The following is a 12,206-nucleotide window of genomic DNA, read 5'->3' on the forward strand; positions in this document are numbered from 1 at the left end:
GGTTCCCTAACTGCGTTTTACCACAGCGAGTGGCTCAACACCTTTAACGGCGGGCGTGTCTTCGCCGGGCCGGGCCAGGAGCGGCAGCGCTCAGGGCAAGCCTCGCCTCACGAGCGCCTCAGCGCGGCCGCCATTTCCTGCGGGCAGGTGTCTCGCCGTGGCGGGCGGCGGTGGTAGCGAGATGGGCGTCGGCGCCACCGCGCGGCCGCCATTTGCGGTGTCGCCGTGGCGCGGCAGGGCAGGGCAGGGCTCTCCGCGGCGCTGAGTTGGCAGGTGAAGATGCTGGAGGAAGAGCTGAGCCCGTGCTGCACCATCAGGGAAAACGAAGAGGAGATCGTCAGATTTCCTCATGAAAAAGAGGAGCCTGAGCCACCTAAGACAGTGTGTGGGAAGTGATAGAGAAGGGTCTCCAAGGATGGTGATGGAGAAGGCTGGAGGCTCGTGACTTCTGGCAACAGGAGGGAGGGTCGAGGTTCATGCCTCACCTGCAGATGTGCAGCTTCAGACTAGTTGGAGTGCCCGCGGCACTTCTTCAGGCAGCTAGAGAAAGCCTCACAGGCTCTTGCACTCTTGGGTGGCAATATGGCTGGGCACAAATGATTGAGGCAATTTCTGGAATTTGTTGAAGACAATTTCACACAGTGATCAATAAACTGACTAGAAGAGATGCTCTGTGGACCTGCTGCTCACAAACAAGGAAGAAATGGTAGAAGGTGTAAAGGCCAACGGTAGCCTTGCCTGCAGGGACCACAAGACTGTAGATTGGGAGATCATGAGAGGAGTGAGCAAGATAAACATCAGAATTACAACCCTGGGCTTCAGAAGAGCAGATTTTGACCTTTTCAGGGACCCGTTTGGTAAGATCCCTGGGGAAACTGCCCCAGAGGGCAGAGGGGCCTCAGAGAGCTGGGTGATCCTCAAGGACAACTTCCTCAGAGCCCAGGAGTGGTCTAGCCCGATGTGTGGGCGATGCACAGCCATGCAAGCAAGCCCAAGCAAACATAGCAGAAGGCTGGCATGGATGGAGCGCCTGACCGCGCGTGAACCTAGAAAAAGGAATATACAGAAAGCAACAGGCCAAACAAGGAGATGGATGATAGGGCTGGCTTTGTGCATCCTTATGAAAGGAAGCCTAAGAGGAGATTTTATTGCTGTCTGCAACTACCTGATAAGAGAATACAGAGAAGATGAAGTCAATTAGATATTACAAGTCTGATTAGCTGCTCCAACTAGATGTTAGGAAAACACTTTTTCCACCACAAGGGTGGTCAAATGTGGGAACAGTGTAATGGACTAAAATGAAACATGAGTAAATATGTTGATACTATCACAAGAAGATTAATGTCATTTTGAGATACAGGAGCTCTATAGGGTGGAAGAATATACGCTGCTTGGTACTGGTGAGTCCTGATCAGGTAAACCAAGTCCAGTTCTGGGCACCAAAGATTGATGACCTGAAGAATTCAGAAGAAAGAGTAAGAAATGAATTAGAAATTAAACCTCTGAGGAAAGAGGAGAGCAGCTCTGCAGAGAAGGACCTGGAAGTGCTGGCAGACAATAAGTTGACCATGAGCCAGCAATGTGCCCTTGTGGCCAGGAAGGCCAATGGTCTCCAGGGGTGCATTGGGAAGACTGTTGCCAGCAGGTCAGGGAGGTGATCCTGCCCCTCTACTCTGCTCTGGTGAGGCCTCATCTGAAGTACTGGGTCCAGTTCTGGACAAGAGAGACATGGGGCTACGGGAGAGAGTCCAGCGTAGGGCTACAAAGATGATCAGAGGGCTGGAGCATCTGCCCTCTGAGGAACGGCTGCGAGAGCTGGGGCCTCTTCAGCCTGGGGAAGAGAAGAGGGGGTATCTCATCAATGTGTACAAGTACCTGAAGAGAGGGTGTCAGGGGGACAGGGCCAAACTCTTTCCAGTTGACCCATGTGACAGGACAGAAGGCAGTGGGGAGAAATTGAAGCACAGGAAGTTCTGCCTGAATGTGAGGGGGAATTTCTTCCCTGTGGGAGTGACGGAGCACTGGAACAGGTTGCCCAGAGAGGTTGTGGAGTCTCCTTCTCTGGAGATGTTCAAGGCTCACCTGGATGCAACTCTGTCTACCATGCTCTAGGTGACCCTGCTGAGCAGGGAGGTTGGACTAGATGATCTCCAGAGGTCCCTTCCAACCTTACTGATTCTATGATTTGGGTTTCTTTAGTTTAAAAAAGAATTTTTTGAGTCAAGTCATAATGATAGTATTGAAATACACAAATGGCATCATGGAGATCCACCATTGTGATCTATTATTTCGTTTTTTTAAAGGTAACTTGATAAGCAACTGGCATAATTCTTGGTAGGAAAAACTTTACATTAGTAAAGTTTTAGTAGGAAAAACTTTACATCTCTTTAACATTAAGAAAAAATTGCTATCTATAAAGGTGGTTCAGTGCTCCAGCTGGTTCTTACAAACTAAAATGGTTGAAAGGCTTTAAGAACAAGTTGGACAATTTCATCTCAGAGTGGATAGACTAGATAAATTTCCATGTGTCAGAGCAGAAATTTGGTTTAGAGGATCTCTCAAAAATCATTTTAGTGCTGCACTTCTGTCATTTCTAACTAAGAGACAAAAGTATAAGCCTGGATGTTCAGATATGAGTCAGAATTTGTATGTAGGAAAAAAAAATCTGTTAAACTTCAACCCTCACAACTACCTATTTACTTATTTTTGTCATTGAATATACAAAGATGTGCAGTAATGTTGAATAATATATTCTGAAAAAAATTGGAAATAGTGAAGTGTTTTCACCAGAAGGAAACAAGTAAATAGAAACAAATCATTGTTCCTCTTAATAAAAATATAGTTGAAAACAAATCACTATCACCTCCTGGGTACAACTGGTCTAATTTAGGGATTTAGATCATTAGGTGAGGAAAAGCTCTTAAGGCACCTTCTCCAGTGCTCTCAGCATATTACCAGAAGCTTTGAAATCCTGTTTTTTTGAAGGCTGATTCTTTCTTTTAGTGTAGTCATCATTTAGTCCTCCCTCTTGTGGGAAAAATTAATCAGTGATCCTTTATTAGTTACTTGTGAGGAAGGTAAGTTAAAGAACACATGGAAAAAATCCAATGGCAAAAAGGAACAGATCTTCAGATTACTAAAGATGCGTGAGACCACATATGTACCGATGAACTACAGTCCTGTTTCTTCAGAAGTATGTTTTTAAAAGTACTGGTTTTCTAGGAGGAGAAGTTACATTTTGCTATCCTTGTATGATTTGGCCTAACAATGACTTTTTCCCCCTCTTTTTTATAGTACTACATTGAGGAGACAGTTATTGAGGAGGGTGAACCACATGAGGTAAAGGTCCCTGTGAAGTTGTTGGTGGTGTGTGTGTGTGTGTGTGCAGTTAATGCATAAGGCTAAATGATCAATTTTTTTCATTCTAAAGACTAATTTTTCATGTTAAACATACAAATATCAGTGGACAGTTGCTTCTTAAAGACTTTATTTCCTCTGCCAGGCCCTGTTGTGGGATGATCTAGAGGTTTTGTATCTTGTTCTGGATATCTGTCCTGTCTTTTTCCTGGAGTTTTTGTTAGAATTAGAACAAATTCCTAATTTTTTTATGTACTAAAATATAAATTAATGAATACCCTTTGAGCAAGTAATCTAGGACTACACTTTCAAATAAAGATTGTGATCTATTATTTTTTAAGATGAAGTCATCCACTGAGTTCATCAGGTATTTTGTTTTAAAATCTATAGCCAGCTTGCATTTAAAAGGAGCACTAGGATGACTGATTTATATGTATCTGATTTCCATCAGTCTTGGAAAGTAACTTTGTGGAATGAGGAATGCCTTGTCTAGTTAATATGGTTAGACTTTTTTCCATCAACTGTAAATACAGTCTGATGTATTAGCATCATGGGAACCTGTGAGTTGCCATATGAAAAGAAAAAGATACTTTTTGCATGAATTACCTTATTTTCAGAATCAAGCCTCTCTTTTTTGTTGATTTTCTTAGAAGAAGCCAGGTTTTAGGAATTTATTACAACTTTTCCGTAGAACATGTAATTTCATCATTCTTTTATAAAGCAAATACTGGGTTGTACTTTTCACAGTGTTCACCTAGACAAGTTTCAAACTCTCCTGGGCTATTCAGTGTCAAAACTTAAATGAAACATTGTATATTTGAAGTGAAGACATTAACTTGCAGTGGTGCTGAAGTGATCAGTAACATACTGGGCCAGCATTACTGAAATGCAAGTAATGGTCCCACAGTAAACAAACATTTTGGAATTTAATTGCTGTATGCTACTTCAGAAGTTAATGCTTGATGTATTTTCTGGTCTGTGTGATACTAATGCAAATAGCTTTCAGAAATCTGAGCTTAATGCATTCCCTTTTAAAGGCCTTTGTCTTTTTAAGCCAACTGTTTGAAATAAACCTTCATGCTTTCTTATTCAGGTGATTTTGATTTTTTGGGGTTTTGATACTTATTTAAAAAATCTTTTAATCAGACTCTTAGTAATGTTAAAATTATTGCTTATAGAGTGACTATATTGATAAATAGTCATTTAAAAGATTTAAATTAAGGTTTTCTTTCCAATGGATGCACTTCATCTATTGATTATATATGTATCTCAAATATGCTCTGCTATGATTATGATCTTACTATCCATATGAGAAAAAGCAGATTAATAGGAAAGGTGGATTCTAGGCATTTGTTCAGTCTGCTAGTGAATCAGGTACTTATTAAAAGATCCCAAAGACTTAGTCTTGTCTGTCGTCCTGGGTCCTGTTCTTTCCTTTTACAAGAAGAGGATATTCTTTTTGAGGGGCTGTATGCACCCTTAACCTATTTGCACAGCTTTCGGTGACATTATTAAGAGCACTGGCTGTGTGACCTGTGTGTCTTTAGCACAGCTTCAGCACTGAGAATGTTTCTACATTTTAGCTGCTGGTAGCCCCACTCAAAACCCCCCTGATGCTAGTGGAAGTTATGCATACAGAACAGAGGCAGCAGGAGCTACTATAATCACATGAGCCTGATAAAGAAGTCAGCCAATCTGTTAATTCCTTGTACTTTTAGTTTGGATGATGTCTAGTGGGCACACTGGGTAATCCCAGTAGGAAAAGCATCACCGTTTTTCTTCGTTGTAGGTGGTTACGGTATAAGAGATGAATATTTGGATATCTTTTGCTAGATGGAGGAGTTCGGAAATGCTTACAATAAAATGATGATTTATAATTGTAAAGCAAATAATTATTTTTCCTTATTCCTAGGTGATCACTGAGATCACTGAGACCACAGAATCCACGGGTCCCCATACCACCATATATACAGTTGAGCATGAAAAGCCTTCCATTCAGCATCAAAAACCTGTTACGCATGGAGCACCTCCAGTCAGAAAGAGGACAATACGGACGAAAGTAGACCCATCCAAGTTTTTGACACCTTATCTGCAACACAGTAATAAAATGAAGGACCTATTCAGTGAGGTAAATTGTCCAGTCTGTGTCTTTTATTCTTTAGTAATATTGATTTAAAAAATATTTAATAGGTATCATGGCAGATCCTACTACTACTACTACTATCCTACTACTGTTCTATTTTCTTTTGTACTTAATTTCATGATATGTGTTAGTGCTATTTACCTCAAATAGGAACTGTCCTTCTTTGAATCAACCTATCTTTAGCCCATTTCCTGCCTAAGTGTATTAGGTAATCATTAAGACACAAAAAGTCCCTTGAGGGAGATGGGAGAAGGTTGTCAGAGGTGTCAGTTAATAGGACTCCTGCACTTTCTGACAGTGTATCCAGTATCTTCACTATATCAAGTGAAGGAAGAGAGTGAAGTCATTTGAACAAAAACCTCAACATTTTTATAATAACATATTTTTCTACCTGTCTGTCTATCCAAGAAAAATTCCTGTGCACAGTATGGGAACAAGCACCAACCTAAATTCCTGTTATGGGATACCAAAGTAGACCAATACTGTACTGTGTTTTGAAAAATGAGAAAAGATTGCTCTGGATAGATGCAGACGATGTCAGCTCCCTTCTCCTGAATTTTAATGTCTATTACCTACAAATACTCATTGTTAAAAGGCTTATGTGTGAGTTAGGACTGCTACCCTCACCTGCATATTCTCCTTAAGTTTGGCTGGTGAAACATCTGGAAATACATCAGTTTGAAACTCCCAAAGAGAGTAAAATCAGTTGGAGGTAATCTGAAATAGGCTAAAAGTAGACATAGATTTTATCTATTGTGTCAGATGGAGGAAAGTAATTTGGTTAAAGTAAGCTTAACTCTGCAATAATCTAATTGCCAATTTTTATTATTCAGTAATCTGCCAAAAAATTTCTGTGCCTATCAGGTAAATGAATCAATAATCAATAATTGCTATAGAAATCTCTGCCATAGCTTTAGGATATGTTTTGGTCATACTAGTTCTTATTTCATTTCAGAACAAATACAAAGAAAAATTTAGAAAAGAAAAAGGAAAGCCATATGCTTCAACAATTGATACCCCCGAACTTCGGCGAATCAAGAAAGTACAAGACCAGCTCAGTGAGGTAGGTATCAGCTATCATAAGAAAAATTATTGAGTAATAAAGAAGAAAATTGAATCATAATTCTAAATAATAAATAAATTTTGTGGGTTTTTTTATAATGTTATGATAAGAAAATCTGAATATATAGTAGAAACTTTACCAAAGTTGCAAGAGCCAGGACTACAGAATCTATGAAGAATTTTAGTTCTAGGATTTTGGCTGGAATTAGGCCTCTCAGGAAGGTTTCTGACCAGCTGAATAATAGTTCAATTTCACTGTTGGCCAAAGAGATTTGAAAAATTCTGATCAGAAGTTACAGAGAAAAGCATGAGAGATGGTGATGATGTGTGTATCACTGAATTTGAATATAGCACCCACCACATCCTGCAGTCGTCATGCACGATGTGTCTGATGAGTATTTGTTGAAGTTAAATTAAACTCTGGATTAATAACCATAGAATTTTGCTTTTAAAATGTGTTTAAAGAGGCTTTTCACAGTGCAACTGAAAGTCAGTTTTCTAAAACTATATTGCAAAAATGATGCCTACACTCCCCAAGCATTGCAAAGTGAACTTCTATGCATCTTGACATTTATTATGGGATTTTCCAAGATGATTTTCCCCCTCTGTCCCCTCTCTGTGGGAATCGCACAGTGTGGTCTTTCCTAAGCTAGCTCAAGTGCATTTGCCAAAACGATGCCTTGCCTGCAGTTCTGGAAGCTAGCTCTTCCTCTCTCCTCTTTCTTTTAAGCAACTGTAGTTTCCCTTTCAACAGTATATCTCACAGCTTGGGAAAATGAAATTCATATAGAAAGTTATCTTAATTCTTTCTACAATAAATAAGGAGAGTTAAGTGCCTGAAAATGGGAACCCCTGAAGGTGAGCAGGGAGTCACCTAACCTAACCCATGTTCAGGATGTGAGATTTATTAAATTCTACCCCTTTCCTGACTTAGGAGGTATTTAGGAATGAGATGCAGCAATCTACGAGCTAATGCTGACTGGGCCTGCTCTCAAGCAGGGGGAGGTGTAATTGCATTAGGATGATTCTGTGACCAAGCTACTTGCTTGTCGTGGTAATGGGGCTATACTGCTTTTGTGACTATATCCAGTGTTCACATGGTAATTGACTGAGTAATGCAGGTGCACTAGCACAGGGATCTCCCTCTCTCCCTCCCTCCCTCCCTCCCTCCCTTCCTCTCTCCCCCCCTCCCCTCCCCTCCCCTCCCCCCCTCCTTGATTCTGCAGGGTAGGAGTATTCTTAGAAACAACTCCATAACTACAGAAGGACACTACCTCTAACTAGGATTCGTAGGTCTTGACACTATCTTAAAACTGCATGTTTCAGTTCACAAAATCCATGTTTCCATAGGCTTCATTTCTAAGGAACAGCTAGTCTGCAGTAAAGGCTGATCATATGCCTAAGTGTTTTATTGAATTCAAGTTTTGGGTGTTTACTTTGTTAAGCATCAAAATAACAATAATCTACTTTAAAATAATATGTCAGTTTTTGATGTAAAAATAATTGTTTCTTGATATGCATTGATCTAGGTTAAATACCGCATGGATGGTGAAGTTGCTAGAACTATTTGCCATGTTGATGAAAAGGCCAAGGATATAGAACATGCAAAGAAGGTCTCACAGCAAGTGAGCAAGGTGAGTGAGGTGTGACTTTTTGGAAGAGTTCTGAACATTAATAGATCATGAAGTTAACAATATGAGTAGGATTTTGAGCTCAGGGTGCTGAAACAATGTTTGTAGAACAATTTAGAAGGACAGGAAGAGATAGCAGAGTTGATCAAAGCAGTAAAAACACGTCTCATAGTCTTTGATGTTTCCTGTTGCTAATATCTTTAAATGGCACTGATTTGAGACTTACATTTCAAAAAAATCTTTAGAGCAGACTGTTTGTTAGCAAATGTATTTTCCCAATAACACAATAAACATCACGCTGATTTATTGTCCAGGTGTTATATAAACAGAATTGGGAGGAGAATAAAGACAAGTACCTACTTCCCCCAGATGCTCCAGAACTTGTGAATGCAATAAAAAATACAGCAATGTTTAGTAAGGTAAGGAAAATCACATGTTTGAGGAGCTGAAGTGCAAGAAGCATTTCAAGTCAGAGGTTATTTCATAATAAATATTTTGGCATTTTTGTGTTTTTCAGAAACTCTATACAGAAGACTGGGAAGGAGATAAAACATTATTCTATCCATACAATGACAGTCCAGAGCTCAGGAGGGTGGCACAGGCCCAAAAGGCTCTGAGTGATGTAAATATCAAAGCCTGATTGACTCTTGCAGCACAGGAATGTTGCAGTGTAACTTGGTAGACTTCTAGAGGTGTGCTTAGACTAGGTGTAAAATCTTTGTAATGGAACAGGAGATAAAAGTACATAAATATATACTGTTGGCACTGAAAGTACTTCTATTCTTACAGAAAAGTGTCTACTCTGTGTTAGAGAACTGGCAGGAATTGGCAATTTGAAGCTGAGTTATGAATGAATCAATCAATTTATTAAAGATCTTCTGAGATAACCAATAAGAAGACCTCAAATATCTCTCAGAAAACACGAAGAAACTCCCGTATTTGGCTAGAAGCCCAGTTCTCTGTTGTAATTCTATAAGCCTGCATCTCAGGAATTTGTCAGGCTGTGTGACTTGCTGATGAAAAACACACCTTAAACATTTCAGTGAGTTTTGAAGATATCCAGAGCTTCGTTTGTTCATATGTATCATGACAATAATGTTAATATACTTAAAAATTTTCACGGAAAGCTGGCTCTTTTTCACTGTCTCTTACTGAGAGATTTCTCAGGAGTCCTCCAGAATACATTGGTTGAAAGAGTTTACACTGCAGCAGCTATGAATAAAACTACTTTTGTTAATGATGGCATTAGTAGGATTTGGAGTAAATACTCTGTTACTTATTAGCAGACAGTGTAAAAGCTGACTTCTTTCATTTTTTCAGATTGTCTACAAAAAAGGTCATGATGAACGAAAATCTAAATACACTTCTCTGCCAGATCCACCTGATGTGGAACTAGCCAAGAAAGTGACAAGGCAACTCAGTGATGTAAGTAGAATGCAGTGCTCTTCCTTATGTAGGAATTTCATTTTTGGAGTTTGAGAGGCAAATTGTTACCTAAAGAAAGGGAGAGCAAAAGAGAAGAAGAAAAGATCAGACCTCATATGAATATTCGTTTGATTTTCAGTGACAAAAGTCAGTTTTTACCTTTTCTCTTTCTGAAACGTAGCAGAGAAAAGCCTGGCCAGTCTCAGGTGAAATGCAAAACTTTTGTTCATGTCAGTGAGTTTAGATTTCACAAGTTCTTTCTGCTTCTCTTTTCCTCTCATATACATACATTATTTACCATTTTCCTTCTTTTTTTCCTCTCCTACTTTACACTTCCCATGTTTACAGGAGAGAATAGTAAACAACATCCCCTTTTTGCTGTTCTTTGAAATGTAAATAATAAAAAGTAGGAATATATGTAATGTTTTCAGAGTCAGTTACTTGATCACAAGGAATAGCCTTGTTTCGCTGAAAGGTTAGACACCACTTCTGTGAAGATTCCTAGTTCAGTGACATAGAATACATCTAAATGTTCATATCAGTTTCAAATTATTGTACACATACACATACCAAGTATTCTTAAATTCACAGATATCAATTAGTGGAAATGTTTGGCAAATTAGATAACCGTTTCCTGATTTGTCTGCTGAATAACAAGTAATGTTCAGCAGTAAATTCCGTAACTGTGTGGCATAATTAACAAAGACTCTGACACCAGTCCTCACCAGTGCATTTTAGCTGTAGTTGGAATAAAGCACAACTGAAGAATGCAGGAGATGAAATGAAATAGAGGATGACTGACCTGCACTGAGGTAACTGGAGTTAAGTGACATTGTATTTTAAGCCAGAAGTAGGATTTTAACTTAATTTAGAATCTAACTGTGATGAAGAGAAGGAGATACATGATTTTATTGGTGTGTATTGGAAATTATCTGCTATTTACGACTACAGAATTACAATACTCCATTATGGTTGTAAAACCACTAGAAGAATATAGTAATGAACTCAATTAGAAGGTGAAAGAAATAGTATTTCACTTACATAATAATACTCAAACCTAATCTATAGCTGAAAAGCTAAATTGGCATTAAAGAAGAGTTTTAGATGTAGGAAAAGCAAGAAGATGATCATTCTTTGACATGAATAAAATATAGGCAGTAAGATATATGTATCTCTAATTTAATAAAATCTAAGAATTTATAAGAGTTTTTTTTGACATGAATTTTCTTTACTTGTGGAGTAACAATTGAAATAGCATGGCAGAAATTACATCTTTTGTGATAAGCAAAGAAGCTGTCTGAAAATGCAGTTGGAACATTCAGTCAAAACTCAGGCAGACATTTTGTTATTAAACAGGAAAAGCTGATTGAAATAGTTGGTACTTGATTTCCATGAGCTTAAATGTTGTCCAGTAGATGTCACATCTGTCAGGTGATCCCTGTATTAACAGGGTTGTCCAAGTATGCTTTGTAACAAGTTTCAGCAGTAGTAATGGTAAATTCCGCTTTAATGGAGCATATTATGTGACTAGTGAGAAAAACATAATTCAGCCAAAGGAATATGTTAGTGATATTCCGTGGATAAAATTTCTTGTTAGTAACTACTGTCTTTCAGAATAGATGATTTATTTCATCCATTCATCCATTTAAGCAGATAAGGTACCGAGAGGGATAACTGAATACTGAAGTAATTAGGTCAAATCATATTTAAGGTGTTTTTGACAATAGCTGGTAAAGTGGTTATAAGGTGGATATAAAAGAATGTTAAAAGGAAGACTTTTTAAAACAGGTCTGTCATGTGAAAACTGAGCTGTATCTGAGGATGCTGATGCTTTAATTTAGTTAATATTTTGAGGATTGATTTTATTTATTTCATTTCATTATAGATTAACTACCATGAAGACTATAAGAAGAAGATCAAAGGCAAGTGGAGTCAAACTCCATGCTATGATGTTGCAATTGCAAAAATGAATTCAGAAAATTTAAGTATGGTAAGTTAATTCTTACAGAAAGTCTTGAAATGTGCAACTTCTATTTATATTAACTTGGAAGAGACTGGCTCATTTTGCCTGCTCCATTTGTGGTATTTCTCTTTTTCTATTTAAGCTACTTTATGGATGACTAATTTATAATGTGAGTGCATTTGATACATTATTATCTATACTTCTCTCTTCCTAACAGAGAAAATACCAGGAAGACTTTGAGAGCATGAAAGACCAAATCTACTTTATGCAGACTGAAACTCCAGAATATGAAGCAAATAAGCGACTTGGAAATAATGTCAGTAAGGTATGTTAAGCATGCATCCATTAGTTTAGTTTGAGTATAGTTCTGAAGTCACGCCAGTTTGTACTGAAGCTGTTCTGTTGAATGTCAAAAGTATTTTCCTACCTGCAAAAAATTTATTCTTCTATGCATTACATTGCAAAGCTTCTAATGACTCCTAGCCATTTTTACAACCTTCAGCAACAGTACCCACAAAGTAGAATTTACTTCTGTGAGCAGAATTTTCTTCATTGTTCACTCTGATCATGATATATGCCGGATTTTTAGGTAGAGTAAGACAATAATATTAACCAAGACCATCTT

The 12,206-nt window shown here is 38.4% G+C and overlaps 1 protein-coding gene across 1 annotated transcript in view; it reads left to right on the forward strand.

Moving 5' to 3' along the window:
- Positions 1-279: 279 nt before the first annotated feature.
- NEB (nebulin) overlaps positions 280-12,206 on the forward strand; it is a 135,896-nt gene continuing 123,969 nt past the window's right edge. Inside the window, exons 1-11 of the mRNA XM_062578819.1 lie at positions 280-381; positions 3,295-3,339; positions 5,270-5,456; positions 6,146-6,212; positions 6,479-6,563; positions 8,092-8,196; positions 8,508-8,612; positions 8,711-8,815; positions 9,514-9,618; positions 11,504-11,608; positions 11,799-11,906. Coding sequence (XP_062434803.1) covers positions 280-381; positions 3,295-3,339; positions 5,270-5,456; positions 6,146-6,212; positions 6,479-6,563; positions 8,092-8,196; positions 8,508-8,612; positions 8,711-8,815; positions 9,514-9,618; positions 11,504-11,608; positions 11,799-11,906 — 1,119 coding nt within the window. The remainder of the gene's footprint in view (positions 382-3,294; positions 3,340-5,269; positions 5,457-6,145; positions 6,213-6,478; positions 6,564-8,091; positions 8,197-8,507; positions 8,613-8,710; positions 8,816-9,513; positions 9,619-11,503; positions 11,609-11,798; positions 11,907-12,206) is intronic.

This window comes from Rhea pennata, chromosome 6 (assembly GCF_028389875.1).
Source record: "Rhea pennata isolate bPtePen1 chromosome 6, bPtePen1.pri, whole genome shotgun sequence".
Classification (NCBI taxonomy): Eukaryota; Metazoa; Chordata; class Aves; order Rheiformes; family Rheidae; genus Rhea; species Rhea pennata.